A 14,706-nucleotide genomic window follows, 5' to 3' on the forward strand; every position below is an offset into this window, starting at 1 on the left:
ATAAATCATTAAATGTTTTAAACCAAATGAGCTCAGAGCCAGTTCTCCGTGGCTTCATAGGTGCCATTTCTCTGTGGATAAGACTAAGAATATGTCCAAGAATGAGAGTCGTTGGCTGATGGGGCAGAGGCATAGCCGTATGTTCTTCAAGGGAACCCAGTTGTATTCAGAATGAGTCCTGGGCAGCGTCTGTGGTTGGAGAGAACCAAGAGAGTGGGAGTGAGGACACTGTTACACTACTTTTTTTTTTATTTTTTTTTTTTAAGAATTAGGAAATTTGGTTGGGTCCTTCTGTGCACAAAGCATTAGGTTACTTGAAATCCTCTGACATAGGATGACCATGTGAACTGTAAGATTTGGTGAGCAGATCTGGGGGGCACGATAAATGAGCTCCTTGAAGAGCTTTTTATTCAGTGTTAGTTGACAGATGAACACATCCACCCTTCTGCCTTATTCCTAGATTTGAACTTGACAGCGAGGCAAGCAGTTCTAATCTTGACGTCCTAAAAAGGAACAAGTACTTTTCACATGTTTTAAAAGAAACAAGAAACTAACCACACAATCCAAATATTGTAGGCTACTCACTAGCATTTAATCACTTGCGTTTCCGAAAGGCCCGCCAGCCCGCAGGCACCAGGCTTGGTTTGACACAGACATTAGGGCCTATGTAACATGAGGCAACAGTGAGGAATCCATACTTCCTGTAGTTGTCCGGTTTATTGGCACTTCTGACCTGCTAAATCCTTCAACCTTTTCTCAGGGTGGAGGTCGGGCTTAGCAGGAGGAGTTTTGAATTCGGCCCATGGTGGGGTCACCAAACCAACTGAAGACGAAATGGCTGGGCCTGAAAATGATGAGAAACGGGCAGGGCCTGAGGTGGGTGAGGGGAGTGTGAGCTGGACGTGGCTGGAAGAGAAAGCAGGGAGGAACAGTCCGCTTGAAAGGGTCATACCGGTACGTGGGAGGCAAGTAGCAGACTCATCAGGCAGCTCCGACAATCCGAAACCCAGTTCCTAGACTGTTTGCTTAACTTGTACTCTGTCAACACTCTTTGACCATTTTTCTCTTTTCTTTTTTTTTTTTCTAACAGAATAGATAAAAAAATGTCTGGAGGCCAGAGTGGCTATGAACTTAGTGAAGCCAAAGCCATTCTAACTGAACTGAAATCTATCAGAAAGGCTATTAGCTCAGGAGAAAAAGAAAAGCAAGATCTGATGCAGGTATGTTGTGAAACATTTTGTTAAGTCAGCTGCCTACCCTCTGGGGCCCCAGAAACTCTCCTTGAGGCAGGAGCTCTCCGTCAGAGTCTGGATGGCCCTTTCTCGCGCTGCCTCATTCAGACAGACTTTGTTCTAGGCACCGAAGCCACAGGCTGCGTTGGAGGTAAACAGGTGGGTTCCATGGCTCTGATATGCTTATTTGAAGGCAGGCTTTGGGTGGCCTTTGAGACAGGAGGCGGTGGATCCTGGAGCCCATATGAGATTAGCATTTTGGTGCACCCTGCAACTCACCGAAACGTCGTGTGGAGCTCCGATAAGCAGGGTTGTCTAAACCGCGATCCTCAGCCCAGGGTGCATAAAGGGCGTGTCACCTGTCATCAGTGAGTAGAGGATATATGCCTCGAGGAGGTCGCGGAGGGTATATGAGAAGCTTAGAAGAGCTTTTGGCCACCCCACATGATTCTGAGGTGCTGTCTAGAGACAGGGAGTGTTGACCCAGCTGCAGGATACCCCTCTAGTCATCCTAGGAAAGCTGCTAATGGGAGAAGATCCCCTTGTTACACCTGTACGGTTCTCAGCCCAGGGGCCTTAGCATCCAGTGATTCAGCCTTATGTGTTAAAAAACAAAACAAAACAAAACAAAAAAAAACCATTCAGTGATCAATATCCTGCTTTTTAAATATCTATAGTCAGTAGGTACATTCGGGTTGTTTTTATTTTTATTTTTTTTTTTGAAGAGTATGTCTCTTTCCCCTCTTACCTTCCCTTCGTTCCATATTTATCACAAGGTCTGAGAATTCTTTGTATTTCAGATATTTGGAGTAAGGATTTAGCCTGTGTCTTTGGGAAGATGTTAGAGCCAGTGGCAGTGTTTGCATTCTTGGTAGAAACTCTACCTTTAAATACTATATTCAGCTACTTCATGTCTATTTTCAAAATGTCAATTGAATATAGGTACATATTCTTAAACACCTATAATTTTGCATTTAGGGAATTTTGAAATAACTTGCAAGAAGAGATCAAATAGAAAAGAATATTATTAAGAATAAATTCTTATAAGCATTGACCGTGTGCTGGGCCATCTTCTCCTTGCCTTGTAGTCCATTTAATTCTGACAACAACCCTGGAGATGGGCACATATTATCGTCACTTACAGGAAATTGCAGTACACAAAAATTAGTAATTTAATCCTCAAAGTCACATAGCTCAGAAGTGGTAGGGCTTTGGTTCAAATCTAGGCAGTCTTGCTCCAGCATATGTGGTTTCAAATATATATGTGAAACGTAGAAAACTCTATTTGGATGTATTTTTATTTTGTTCCACCATGATCTTGATGATTAAATCAGTAATTCCTAAAATGCACATCATAGGTCCTTTGGGAAAAGTTAATAGAACTTGAGCAAATTTACGTTGGAACTTTATAATTCAGCAATTTTAGGTTATCTTTGATTGTTTCCGTGAAGAAGAAATTTGGATTTATACATAGGCCAGATTAAATTAAAAGATTAGATTCCTTTTCAATTACTAAAGTATACATAAAACAGTTAATTAGTAGATACGGCAATCAGCATTAGAGATTCTGTGACCTTCAGAGCTCTTTGACCATGACCCACAGTAGGAGATCTATTCTAATGAGAACCCAGGCACACACAAATGTCTTTATGTTTGGACACACACACACCATATTTCTTAATACTTATTTCTTAATACTCTTAATACTAGCAACGTGATCTGAATTTATTTTCTAGTCTGTTCTTTTTCATCGAAAAACATGCTAGTCATGACCTACTAAACTGATGAGGTGCACGGTCGTCACAGACGGATTTGAAAAATACTAGTCTTTTCACTGTATTGATGAAAAAATAGAAAAGACTTGCCCGAAGTCACTAACAGTTTTCTTTGTTCTTTTCTGTAGTCTGTTATTTGATGTGACCGCTTGAGTTTTATCCCTTTTGTTATTTACATTTTGCATAAATATTCCTTTGAAAGAAAATAAAGGTTAGGTAAAAGGCACAGGTCAGATCTCTGATATTTCTAATTTGGGGGGGCGGCAGTTCTCATTTTTTATCCTAAGAATTGTAATTATTAGGATTAAATCCTGGCTTTTCTTGAAGTTAGTAATAATGAGTTTCTTACCATTTTTATTAGTGTTTTCTGAGGGGGGAGGGTTGGTAGCAGTGTAGCTAAGATCTTTCTCCTTTTTAATATTTTCACTTGCTCACATCCTCTCTTTAAAGTAAACTCAGTTCGGGGACCCCTGGGTGGCTCAGTCGGTTAAGTGGCTGCCTTTGGTTCCGGTCATGATCCCAGGGTTCTGGATCGAGCCCCATGTCGGGCTCCTGCTCATCAGGGAGCCTGCTTCTCCCTCCCCCTCTGCCTGCTAATCCCTCTGCTTGTGCTCCCTCTCTCTCTGTCAAATAAATAAAATCTTCAAAAAAATCAATACAACAAAGTAAGCTCAGTTTATTAAGTGTGGAAGCCGACAGCAGGCCCATTCACTTTAGAAAACCAGACGTTATCCCTCTGGCAGTACCATGCAGTCGGCGTAACAACGGGCTCGGATCAGCCGCCAGGACTGTGACTCCTGGCCCTCGGTCTCCTCATCTCTGACGTTAGTGGGAGCACATAATCCCTTGGGTTCCATCCAGATGTGAGAGGGGCATAATTACAGAAGTTTGCTAAGTAGGAAGTTTTCTTGCTAGATCTATAGTGAGTTTGCATTGTAGGTATATTCCATATTTCCATAATGTCTGCTGCATGAAGTGAGTACTTAAAATGAGCCTTTTTAAAATAGAGCTCTTTTCAATGAAATTTTTAAAAAGCAAGAAATGCATGGGTTACATATAAAGATACCATTATGCACAGTGTGAATCATTCCTAGGCTGTCTTGGGGAAGGTAAGAGAACCCGTTTGTTATGATCTCACATACTTCCAGGGTCACATGTGTGTGTGTGCAAAGTTATATCCTGGTCTTCTTTTTTCAGTAATTTAAAGCGGTAAGTACCTGGCAACATAAAGTCATTTTCTTCCCGTGGAGATCGCATCTTTCAGTTCCAATTTCTGTGCCGCGGAAGCTTTGTGTCTTACGTGTTAAGCTCTATGCAGGACTTTCTGTCTCCCAAACAGAGTCTTGCTAAGTTGCAGGAGCGGTTCCATTCGGGTCGGAGCATTGGCACCTCCGAGCCAGACTTGACATCCGGTTCTGTAAACTCCCGTTTATCGCTCTCCACACAGACCCTTGATGCCGGGTCACAGACAAGCACTTCTGCAGATGTAAGTTACCCGAGTGGCAGGCTTGGCCCTAGCGCCATCCTCAACGGCCCCGAATTGTGGATGGGCGGCAAGTGGGACAGGAGCTAGCGATGTGGTTTGCATTGCAGCTGCGTGGGTTCAATATTTCTTGCTCTGAGACTGGATTTTAAAAAATTGGAGCCTTATCTTTTCTGTCTGCGTGCCAGGCTTATCAGGATCTGTCCATATGAACAGCTTGGTTCAAACTTTCTCAGACTGTATTTATTCAGAGACGTTATGAAAAGGGTAGAGATGCATGAGACCTTAAGTTTTTCCTATTATATTTAAGGTCTTTGAAATTTAGATCTTTTCAATTAAACATTGAGGCGAATGAGAAACAAAAAATTATGCCTTTAAAAACTATCAAAAATTTGTTTGTAGATCAAAGGTTGTTTATATTAAAATGTTTAATTTGTGGTTTGTGCCCAGCATTTAAAAATATTTAATGTGGCTTTGCATTCTCCTTTTTGGGATGCCATTTAGCAGATACTTAACTTTTCTAGTCCATTCCCAGTTGTTTTCATATTCTTTTGCTTCTTTGAATTCTGTGCTATGAAAATGAAACGGGTACAAATCAACAGTAGGACTTACCTGTTTGAAAAATTAGTTTTTGAAGTTAATTTAGTTTATGTTTTTTTCATTTGGAAGCTAAATGATGGAAATTTGGGCTCATGGAGATGAGGAAATTAGTTTCAGTTCATAAATTTTATTGACCTGTACACCCTTCGTAAACTCTGAGATACCGGAGACATTGACATAATACTCTTTATCTTGAATTTAATGTGTGGAGAAAATGATGTTAAAGTCTTTGAAAAACAGACAAGCTTGAATTAAAAGGAAATGTTTTGCCCCTACTGAGACTAGAAAGTAAGTGCCTTTTTAAACTAGTGTTCCCAATTTCAAGACCATCTTCTTTAGTTTTCCAATTACTTGGGCTTCCTAGAAACAAAAGCAGTTTACCTTCATTCATTAGCAGAGTTAATTGACTTTTTTCCCTTTTGTTTTTTACCAGATCGGAGTGAGAAGTAGATCAAATCTAGCTGAAAAGGTCAGGCTGAGCCTGCAGTATGAAGAAGCCAAAAGAAGGTAACAGCAGGGGAGCTATTGCGTGTTCAGTGGTCAGCGGGCTCAAGCAGTGTTTTCTTGCCCAGAATTAATCTTTACTCCCATAGTGACATCTGCTGGGTGCCCCCAACGCCTCTAACCGAGGCTACTCTTGAGGGGTTTTAGATGTAAGAGTTGCAGACCCCCCCCCAAACTCTCAGCTCGTTGTTTTCCCCCACAGCTGAAGGACAGGGAGAATTAATGAGAAGTGTAGGCATGAAATTGCCCCCTTCCCTTCTGGAAGAAAGAAGCTTTGAGCTTGTCCAGTACTTACTCACAAGTAGAAGTTGGAAGATTGGGTTCTCAGGTAGAATCATGGCACAGTGGCTCGGGTACAGGACTTGATAGTGGCCGAGGACCTCTAAGGTAAATAGCTGTAATTCCTTTGCTTTGAGGGGAAGACTTCCCGCCAACGTCCTTGAAGATGCCGAGGTATCTGTTCTGGCAGCTGACTTCAGGGCAAAGGAGGAGAGATTCTTATTTCCCTCCTTTATCCTCTAGACCCTCAGAACCCTGTGCTTTCTTTTCCTCACCTTGTGACTCTGCTTGGGGATGGCTCAGGAGACTTCTCCCCCCTCATCCAGTAGACAGGCTTAACTTCTTTTCATAATACGGACACCTTGTTCATTTTGAGGGGGAGGGTCATACTGATCTATTTGATTCCATTATTTTCCTTTTTTAGAGTTTAAAAATGCTATTGCTTTATTACTTAGGAAGACACTGGGGGAAAAAACCTGCATTACCACCCTATAGGCGACAGAGAAATTTATCATGTTCCTCCTCGAGAACGTGGAAAACTCAGCTGAGAACCTGCTAGAATGTCATAGTTTGCTATCATAAGACCATCAGATAGATAATGAAGTATACCCATTGTTATTGGTGATGCAGATTATTTAAAAAGTAATTAGCTTAAGTTCTTGGAGGTTATCTGGCTTTAACAAAGCAATTATTTGATTTGCCTAAATACAATATTTGCCTCTTTGTAGCCTCTGTTACTAATATCACTTGGTTCTTTGATGCCTGGGGAAAAAAAAAAACCCATAAGCTTTGTTCTACAAATTACTAACCACGTGTGCTTGAGCAAGTCACTTAGTTTCTCTGAAGAACATTTCACTCAGCTAATTTTAATGCCTGTAAGTTTTCCTGGGTGGATTATACATTTCTTGAGGTTCTGAAAAATTTTTGGCTGCTTCTCAGAGCCCAGGCTAATACCTTGCCCACTGTAAGGATTGAGGACTGCTTTGTGGTATCGTGGCCCAGGGATGTGGAAGCCTCTGGTGGATGCTGTTTGTGGCCCCCTGGCTAAGAGCATACCAACCCAGTAGCAGCCACAACTGCTGGGTTCTGCTGTGAACAAAGCCCAGGATCTGTGTCTGGCTTTCTGAAGGAGAATGGCCACAACTCAGAATTCATTTGGAGAACCAGGCCTCGTGCCCCGGGTTCGTTGGGGTCACCTTGGCTCCCTTGGGTCAGCTTGAGCTTTTGCTTTACTCTGGCTGCTAACAGTTTATTCGGTCTGGAGCTTACACAGCATTCCTCTTCCTGGGTGTACCTGGAAACCTTCATCGGTTCTTGTTCCCCAGATTTGGTTGTACCCTTTCCAAATAAAATCCAAAACTCACCTAATGCCTGGTCACACAAGTCATAGATGCCTTACTTTCCTTCATTACATTGTCGCTCCCAGTTTAGTTGTTAAGTTCGTCGCATCAAAACTTAAGACACTGGTTCTTTCCCATTTGGTTGCATTGCTGTCCTGTTCTCATTTGGGGTTTTATTTTAAAGTTCCTAGCAATGCTGATGAGAAGGTAAATCTCGAGGGTTAATGCATATGTTGAAAATGCTTTTCTTCCTCAATTCTGAGTAAGTAAAGAGGCGGGTTGTATTTCCCCGAAACCTGTTCTCTCCTCCAGCCTTTGTTTTATGTGCTTAATGAAGCTAATAATATCATGCTTATTTAGCATTTTGATGATTAATTTTCTAGCACATCGAGACAGTTGTGTATGGTTTTGTGGTTCTGGCCGAAGAACAGCTGATATTACATCTATCATAAGTGCGGGCGCTGGGTGGAAATCAGAAACACATTGTACGCACCGTGCCAGTGAGAGAGGGCAATTTTTTGTTTAACTGAAGCAAGAAACTATGGCACAAAAATGTGGATATACTTCCATCTTTGCCCTATAACATTATTTTACCTTTTTTCTTCCCTTCTACAACTTTTTCCATTAAAAAGGAAAATAAAATGCCCTCTTTCTATCTATTTTTCATATTCTGCTATGTGCTGTAACAGTATCCACAGGGATCATCCAATTTTTTTTTTATATAGGATTATAGATTCCCTGTGCCAACATCAGTTGTGTTCCTAATTTGCCTTAATGTGCTGCCGATGGCCAAAACAGCCATGTGCCGTTTGACTTGTGAACCATCCCAATAGTCCACACTGTGCCCCGGAGCAAGTTGTTTGATTTCGGGTGGGGGTTGGTGTCAGAACGTTCTCATGCCATCAGAAGTTAACTTTACTGTTTAGCAGGAAGCTCAAGACATGGTGGAATCTGAGGTCAGGCAAAATTAAGCAGCCGGCGACGTTCCCCTCTGCTGGCATTGCCTCTTCCTCATCCCATCTTCCCATCCCTGTCCCCCAAGCTCTGGCACCTGCTGTCACCGCCGGAGCCGTGTTAGCTGCCCAGCCGTGCCAGGGAAGGCGCGCCAGGTACCGCCTGCTCCCGGATGGCTCCTGCGGGCCATTTGTCCAGGTCAGATGCAGTCACGTGTACGGGGCTGGCTCAGTGAGTGCTCGGTAAATGGTGTAGACACCAATTTCACAGCGCATAGCTAGCTGGAGGAGGATTCAGGTGGAGGCCCAGGAGGGCAGGACTGCTCCCTTTTCCTTGGCAACATGGAGCCTGCTGGATTGACTTTGTTGTAATACGGGTTGGCCGAACCACTGCTCCCTCTTCTCCCCTCGTCCTTCCCTGACTGGCTGGTATCCCAGTTGCTGCCCATCGAGCCCTGGGGACTACCATTTTACTGGGGGACAGCGTCTATACCCAGAGGAACAAAATCTATAATAATGTCCCATCAGACAGCATTTACCTTTGTTTTTTTTTAATGGAAACCCTCTGGGGGCATGTGGGAGGCCCAGTTGGTTGAGCATCTGCCTCCGGCTCAGGGTCCTGGGATCAAGCCCCGCATCAGGCTCTCTGCTTAGCAGGGAGCCTGCTTCTCCCTCTCCCTCTGCCTGCTGCTACCCCTGCTTGTTCTCTCTCTCTCTAATAAATAAATCTTTATTAAAAAATTGAAAAAAAAAAACAGAAGCCATGCAGGGATCCCTCCTGTCACCCTGTATAGGCAGTCACACATCCGGGCGGGCACCGCGGCTCCCAGAGCTCTCTGCTTTTTAAGCTTCAGTGTACTTTGACCTTCACTCTTTTTTCAGACCGGTGTGCTTGCTGGTGTTGGAAAGGTGAGGGAAAAGGCGGCGGATGAGAGACAGGTGTCAAGTCGGGCCCCGGGACCAGAGGGCGGGGCTGCCGCTCTTCTGCCTGCAAGGGGCCAGTCACCCCTGAGTAAAGTCCGGACGGCATCCAGCCCCCCAACTTAGCCTGGTTTGTGTTCTCCCTTTCTTGAGAGTCCTAAGTATGCGCACCCCTCTCTTACCGCTTTATTTTTAGTATGGCCAACTTAAAAATTGAACTGTCGAAACTGGACAGTGAGACGTGGCCCGGGGCGCTGGATATCGAGAAGGAGAAGCTGATGCTGATCAATGAGAAGGAAGAGCTCCTGAAGGAGCTTCAGTTCGTCACGCCGCAGAAGCGCTCGCAAGACGAGCTGGAGCGCCTGGAAGCCGAGAGGCAGCGGCTGGAGGAGGAGCTGCTGTCCGTGAGGGGTCCGCTGAGCCGAGCCCTGGCCGAAAGGTTCGTTTGCAACCCCCCCGCCCCGGGACAAGGACGCATCAGACCAATGTGTGTGTCTGAGCTGTGCCTGAATGCCGGGTCCCCCGGGTCTCTGGAAATCTCCACCGCATCTATTCTCGGTGGACGGAGAACCGGCACAAAGGGACTTTATCTCCATAGAGCAATAGAGCACACCCTCCTCGTAGCCCGCAGTGTCAGTTCTTCTGTTTGTTAGGAACGCAAAAATGCCTGTGGCAGCTGTAGAATAAGTAAGGAATGTTGACATAAAACCAGGAATGCAGTCCATCACTGACTGAGTCTGATAACAATGGCTGTAAACTATGGCACTCTGATAAGAAAGATTATCTGGACTGTTACAGCGCTGGCAGCTTCCTACTCTGGGGTTTATGACTCACAAGAATGCAAACGTTTATTGCTTTTCATTTCACAAGGAGAAGACAACTTGCTTTCTTTGATATCTTAACAGGTCACAAAATGTTCCCTGGGATTTTGTTTATCAGTTGAGCCCCTCCCTCGAAGCAGGTGAAAATGTAAAGGGAAACACCTGACGCGGTTTTCTGATCTTTCCGAGGGAAGGTTTGAACTGATCATTTAATCTAAGAAATCCAGTTCTGTAAGCAGATCAGCTGCAGGGTCAAGCAGGGGAATGGCTGGGTGTCAGTTTGCCACGGAGACATGTGCGAGGGAGCCCTGGGTCCCGGCCTCGCCGGCGGATATGGTCCCACTCCCGTTCCAGCCACAGCCCATGCAGCCCTCTCAGAGCCCTGCACATCCATCCATCCTGTAGGCCAGCAATCCAGGTGCAGTGCCTGTCCCAGGATGACAGGAAGGAAGGTCCCATCCATATAATTTCAAGTGACCGGAAGTAAGTTTAAAACACCCAGCCATAATCCAACTGCTTTTTTTTTTTTAAGCTTCTTGGCCTTTTGCCTTCTGATTCTTTGTCCTCTATGAATGTGTAAGGCTGTGTGTCTACATATTATCAGAATCTTTGAAGTGCGGTGGGGGTAGCAGTAGGCGGAAAAAACCTCAGACATTCCTGGTTAGGTGTTAGCAGGGAGATTTGCCTATCCTGAGCTCAGTCATCTGGGGAGAGTTGACTTTTGTGAGTTTGAAACTGGTGATCAAGGTAACGCATAGCCATAGCTCCGCAGCTGTCCGAAGCAGGCCCAGGAGTCCGAAGAGGAAGCCTCTGTAGCTTACATTCCTTTACCCTCTGAAAGCATTCTCATTGCCCACCTGGCCCGCCTGCTCTAACATCTTTGTCTCACGGCGCCGGCTGCAGGCTCACTCTCAAAGCAGGTGTGAGCAAGGCTGGCCGGGGAACGAGCCACCCAACACAGACCAGAAGGAACAATAAGTAAGGGAGAGAAGGCAAAATTCCGTTGTTTTCCTGAATCACCTTGATGTCATGTCTGTGTTTACAGAACTTAAATTTGTAGGATAAAAGTTTGACAGTCACCGGTAACTATGACGAAATGAGTAGCTTTTGTGTCGCCCACATGTATGAAGCAGCAAGGACAGTTGCAACTTGTGTCACATTTACTAAGCGTTACCTCATCATACGTGTGTAATGCACTGAGTGCGTGTCAGCTGTTCTCTGTAGTGTGTGAATCTGGGAAGGGCCTAGAAACAGGTTTGAGAGTTGTCCTGGGAGAGAGAAAACAGGTGTGTGTTTGTTTTAATCAGCTTTTACAGGCATGGCGTCTTGTTTGTCTTTTTTATCAGGGCTAGAGTTTCAAAAATGACTGATGAAGTAACGTTAAAAATCTAGTTTGTTCCTGAGTGCCGAGACTCTGGCTTTTATGCTTTGGTTTGTGCATAATAACTGTCTAAGTTCCAGCAGAAATAGTATGTTTGAACCCATCGGGAAAAAGAGCTATTAAATACTTATATAAAATAATTATATACTTGGTGAGATCCAGCCATGGGGTTTGTCTCAGATGGGGAATAAGCAAGCAGTCTGAATGTCCCTCTACCTTATGATACCGGCATGCCCCCTGCCTCCCACAACTGGATGTTAGCAAAAAGGGACATGTATATAATTGTGTTTTATATCTGTCATATGTTGTGGCCAGAAGCCAGATCTCTGTCATTATGTTGTAGTATGAGGTTAAGGGGATGAATACTTTCTTGCTTGAGCAACTTAAAGGTTTCTCACTGCTGTCCTTGGATGCAAACCCAGCATCCCACGTGTCCAAAAGAGCAGAGCCACCTGCCAAAGGGTGCGGGGTCCTTTATTTTCCGAGTAGACACAGATGGTCTGGCTTTGTGTGGTGGTGTGCCTGTCAGTGGTTTTACTTTGCCCCCCCCACTCTTCCTGTCAGTGGTTTTACTTGCCCCCCCCACTCTCACCTTTTCTTGTTCTTCATTATTTCTTCCTGCCTCGTGTGGATACAGTGTTTCTGTTCTGTTTATTGTTACTATTGAACTGAAGCAGGGTGCCTTAGAAAGCAAGAGAACACCTCTGTGAACAGCTTCTTCCTCAGTGCTCAAGCAGGTGGTGTCAGGAGATACTTCTCGGAAGTAAGATTCACCGTGTAAAGCTTTGTTTCGTCATGAAACAAGTTGTGCTTCACCAGTACTCAATCCTGCAGTTTCCTCTCGGCACCTACCCAGCTGCCGGAGAAACCACTTCTGCATTCCCCCAAATTGTCCCGTTTCCATTTACAAGGCGGGTTTCTCATTATTTTAGGGGTGGCCTCAGGCAAGATTCTGAGGCAGTACTGAACGTCTGTCTCTGAAGGAGCTAAGCTCGCCTGAATTTCAGCCAGTGTGCTTGACCCCAGAGCCCCCAGCCGTGTGCCGCCAGCTCCGCCCTGCACCCGGGCCGAGCGCTCAAATGCAGTGACGAAGCTCCCGCCCTGGGTGGTACAGCACCTCGGGAAGAGGGGGATGCTCCCCGTGGGGGACCATCGGCAAAGACAGATGGCTCTCAAATGAAAAATGTCATGCTGTGTGGGACTTTCCACACATCTTCCATGTTCTCTCCATACAGCTACTGAAATTCCAAAACCTCTGTGCTTTTCTGCAACTGATAAGATCTTAACATTACTCCTTATTTTCTCAGATCTTGAGAGTTTTGTCTTACTTCTTGCCAAGATGTCTCAATTGTTCCTTAATTAGATGAATGTTTCTGTCTCAGATTCTGAAAAAATTTCAAAGCCAGTAGGTTGGGGGTATGAGTGTCATTTATTTTTTAATAGAAAAGGACCTTCTTACTTCTATAGATGACATGACATTTTCCCTAGGTGGAAAGTTCTGGGTGGTCTTCATTAGGAGAAACCAGGCAGGTGCTTCTCTCTCTCAGGGCACAAGGGCAGAGAGAGGACAGTGTGAAGGCGCTGCCCTTGTCTTGCAAAGAGCAGAGGAATGGATAGCATGGATCAGTAAAACCAGCAGAAGAGGAATCTTCTAGGGGCCAGGTTGAGAAGATCCTTTCTCACCGTGGAAAACGGCTTGGAGAGATGGGGGTGCACCCTCTTGAAGGGGCTGATAACCTGAGCAATTTCTTCTAATCCCTGGTCCAGAGAAAGTTGGGGAGGATGCTTCATACAAAGGACACCTGGAATCTGGGGAAGACTTCTGGCTTCCAGGGAAGACTTCTGGCTTCCGTGATTCCGTCAGAGATGGGAATGGGGTGCTTGCCCGAAGACGGCCACCCCACCGGAAGGGCTCCTGAGTGTCTTCATTATTTTTCTCCCAGTAAAGGGGCTATCTAGAGACATGGCCACCAGCCACGAGGGAGTGCTGGGAGGGGCTTCAGGCTTTTCAGGCAGCCTGGGCAGAAGAGGGAGAAGGAGCTGGTGCTTGCCTTCCAGGCGCTTAGGACGTAATTGGGGAGCAAGCAGACAAGAACACGAAGAAGCCGGTCTCAGCAGTTTGAAGCCATAAAAGGGCCCTAGCAATCGGCTGGAGGAGGACAGAATGGGGTCCATCGCTTGTGACTGAGACGGGGGGAAGGCTTTGGATTTTTAATGTCAGCATGAAACACACTAATGCCATACTGAAGCCTCCTTAATACACCAGAAAAGCCTTCATTTGTTTGTGCAGTATTTAGTGTTAAAACTTACTTCAAAAATGTTTCCCCTGTTTCAGAAGACATGGATTTTAGTAGATTTGGGGGCTTTCTCCAGACCTTTGCCTTCTAATTAAGTTAATCTAAATTGTATTAATTTTTTCCATGTTGAGTTTTTGTTTATATTTAAGAGATTAAAAAAATAGGGACTGTACTCCTTTTCAAAATACACCTTTGAAAGCTGGGAATTAAGAATTTATCAGGCTTTGAAGTCCTAAACAAAATGACAAGAAGTGCTTTTTTTATTTTAACATATAATGAAAACGTGTTGGTGACACATCAAAGGATAGATAGCTATAAATAAAATATGGGCATGTTTCCTTACTGCCTAAAACATACATTTCAAAGAGGTTAGAAATTAGGGAAATTTTATTTTTCTCCAAAGAAAAATAGCTAATTTTTCTCTCCCCACCTTGTAAGGCATGCTGAGGCTTCGCACAGGGAAGGTTTGTTTTGATGTCTGCAGAGCACTCTCGTGTACATCACTCCATTTGATCCCTTTAACAGCTTTAGCAGACAGACACAGTAGGATTTTAATCGCCGATTTGCAGATGAGAAAGCTGGGACCCTTGACTGAGTGACTTGTTTAAGGACACACGTTTAATAGCAGCAAATCCATCAGAAACCACAGTGGTTTTCTGGGTCCCACTCTGCAGTCCTTGACCACTCTGGACGGCCTCATTCCAGGGATGTCTAAAGACCTTCAGAGGACAGAGACCGTAGGCTTGATACATTTTTTAATGACTTACTCATATACACAGTTCCCCAATACTCAAAATTTCTTTAAAAACTTGGTTGGTTGAATGTGGATGAAATTTCACGATAATCGGTGCGGGCAATGAGATGTGCTATATAGTAGGGAGGGAAATCACTTTTGTGTTTTTTCCTTGTTGAAACCGTTAAGCCCAAATGAGCTCACACTGGCAATATGGACTAATTTGTTTCTTAATTGCTAAAATTCTCATCAAAGTAAGATTGGAATTTTTGTCACTGAAAATCAGATTGGAAGAGTCCTTGTCAATTCCAGCGCTTGGGACGGTCTTTCACGGTTCTCTGTTACTCCTGTCAGGTGTTTTAGTAACTTAAGCCCAAATCCCAGGCC

The 14,706-nt window shown here is 44.5% G+C and overlaps 1 protein-coding gene across 3 annotated transcripts in view; it reads left to right on the forward strand.

Annotated features, from left to right (window-relative positions):
- WWC2 (WW and C2 domain containing 2) overlaps nucleotides 1–14,706 on the forward strand; it is a 210,090-nt gene that overhangs the window by 137,518 nt on the left and 57,866 nt on the right. For all 3 annotated transcript variants that reach the window (XM_034647701.1, XM_034647702.1, XM_034647703.1), the window contains 4 exons: nucleotides 1,091–1,220; nucleotides 4,347–4,493; nucleotides 5,524–5,597; nucleotides 9,284–9,526. In XM_034647701.1, the coding sequence (XP_034503592.1) occupies nucleotides 1,091–1,220; nucleotides 4,347–4,493; nucleotides 5,524–5,597; nucleotides 9,284–9,526 (594 nt within the window). The remainder of the gene's footprint in view (nucleotides 1–1,090; nucleotides 1,221–4,346; nucleotides 4,494–5,523; nucleotides 5,598–9,283; nucleotides 9,527–14,706) is intronic.

Source organism: Ailuropoda melanoleuca, chromosome 18 (genome assembly GCF_002007445.2).
Source record: "Ailuropoda melanoleuca isolate Jingjing chromosome 18, ASM200744v2, whole genome shotgun sequence".
Classification (NCBI taxonomy): domain Eukaryota; kingdom Metazoa; phylum Chordata; class Mammalia; order Carnivora; family Ursidae; genus Ailuropoda; species Ailuropoda melanoleuca.